This window comes from Chiloscyllium plagiosum, chromosome 28 (genome assembly GCF_004010195.1).
Source record: "Chiloscyllium plagiosum isolate BGI_BamShark_2017 chromosome 28, ASM401019v2, whole genome shotgun sequence".
Classification (NCBI taxonomy): Eukaryota; Metazoa; Chordata; class Chondrichthyes; order Orectolobiformes; family Hemiscylliidae; genus Chiloscyllium; species Chiloscyllium plagiosum.
In genome coordinates this window covers 1,745,145-1,746,694 of record NC_057737.1, presented here as the reverse complement: position 1 = coordinate 1,746,694, position 1,550 = coordinate 1,745,145, and the positions used below count along the sequence as shown (strand labels likewise).

The 1,550-nt window shown below is 54.8% G+C and overlaps 1 protein-coding gene across 1 annotated transcript in view; it reads right to left on the bottom strand.

The window, feature by feature from the left end:
• The window catches only part of LOC122564202 (inositol polyphosphate 5-phosphatase K-like), a gene marked incomplete at its 5' end in the record, with an annotated part of 8,732 nt that extends 7,522 nt beyond the window's left edge, over positions 1 to 1,210 (bottom strand). The window contains 2 exons of the mRNA XM_043718896.1: positions 76 to 185; positions 1,088 to 1,210. Of these exons, the coding sequence (XP_043574831.1) occupies positions 76 to 185; positions 1,088 to 1,210 (233 nt within the window). The remainder of the gene's footprint in view (positions 1 to 75; positions 186 to 1,087) is intronic.
• Between the last annotated feature and the right edge of the window lie 340 nt (positions 1,211 to 1,550).

Here is a 1,550-nt window from a genome sequence, read left to right as displayed (position 1 = left end):
TGAGGGGTGGGGAGGGGAGGGGAGGAGAGGTCAGTTGAGAATTGGGGTGGGGGTGTGGCACTGGGGTGAGGTTACCTTGTATCGTATTCGGTGGAGGCAAGGTTGAATTTGTAGGTGGGTTTGAACAGCAGCTCTCCCTCCCGGAATCCATTCAGCATTGGCTCCGTCTTCTTGGCTCGGTTCAGCTGCCAGTACAGGAAACGACGAGGAGAACACATCACTGTGTGAAACACCGTCTCACAGCGCAATACCCTGTGTGTAACCCCAACCCCGTCCCTGTTTGATGGGGGACAGTGTAGAGGGAGCTTTACTCTGTATCTAACCCCGTGCTGTCCCTGTCCCTGGGACTGTTTGATGGGGTCAGTGTAGAGAGAGCTTTACTCTGTATCTAACCCTGTACTGTCCCTGTCCCTATCCCTGGGAGTGTTTGATGGGGTCAGTGTAGAGGGAGCTTTACTCTGTATCTAACCCCGTGCTGTCCCTGTCCCTGGGAGTGTTTGATGGGGACAGTGTAGAGGGAGCTTTACTTGATATTTCTGCTCAAGCTCCCAGTCTAAAGGATATGACCTTCACACCCAACGGGACAACATCTGATGCCACTCCAAGTCTAACCATAGAGGACACACCTTGCTGCTGGCCACTCCACACCCCACCATCCCATTATGGAGTCCAAGTTGCTAAAGCAATGTAGTCTGGACCAGAAGCTGCAGTTGTAGCAATGCTACCCCCTGCCTCGATGAGCTCTGAGCACTCGGACTTTAAAGAGGCTCCATTTATATCAAGATCAGAGTGGTGCTGGAAAAGCACAGCAGGTCAGGCAGCATCCTGATGAAGGGCTCCTGCCCCAAATGTTGATTTTCCTGCTCCTTGGATGCTGCCTGACCTGCTGTGCTTTTCCAGCACCGCTCTGATCTTGACCCCATTTATATCAAACCCCCAGGATACCACAAACAGCTGGGGGCATTCGGTCCTTCACCCCGAGCATCACTCCCACTCCCCCCACCCTACCCTGGACCCCAGACCCCGTGCCCTTGAGCACAAACCCCTACCAGACCGCGGAGCCCATGCCCTTGGCCCTGACCCTGACCTGGTCCTTCTCCCACAGAAGGTGGTAACATTTCTTGCTGATGCTCTCCCGGATGAAGTGTAGGCCGTGGTCAGCGATGCGGAAGTTGAGGTCCCCGAACCAGAAAACCAGGCTGTGCCAGAAAAACACCAGTCAGTCACCAGAAAACAATCGCTACGGCAACCCGCCACAGTCGGTGATTATGAAAACAAACCTCAAAAAACACACACCAGAACCAATTGGCTCAGCCTGTATCAAACTGTTTGTCCCAGGGTCCCTGTGCCAGACAGTTGGAGAGCAGGCCCGGACACCCCCCTGCCCACCCTGAACTCTCCCTCCTGCCCATTCTCAGTGAGGGGAAGGGGGGACGGATGGACAGGGATGGGACGGGGATGGGGACCCACCCCAGGTTTGGTGAGGGACAATGAGGCACATTCCGATCAGCAGTTCAGTAGTTGTTGATTGGGTGAGGGGATGCAGAGTC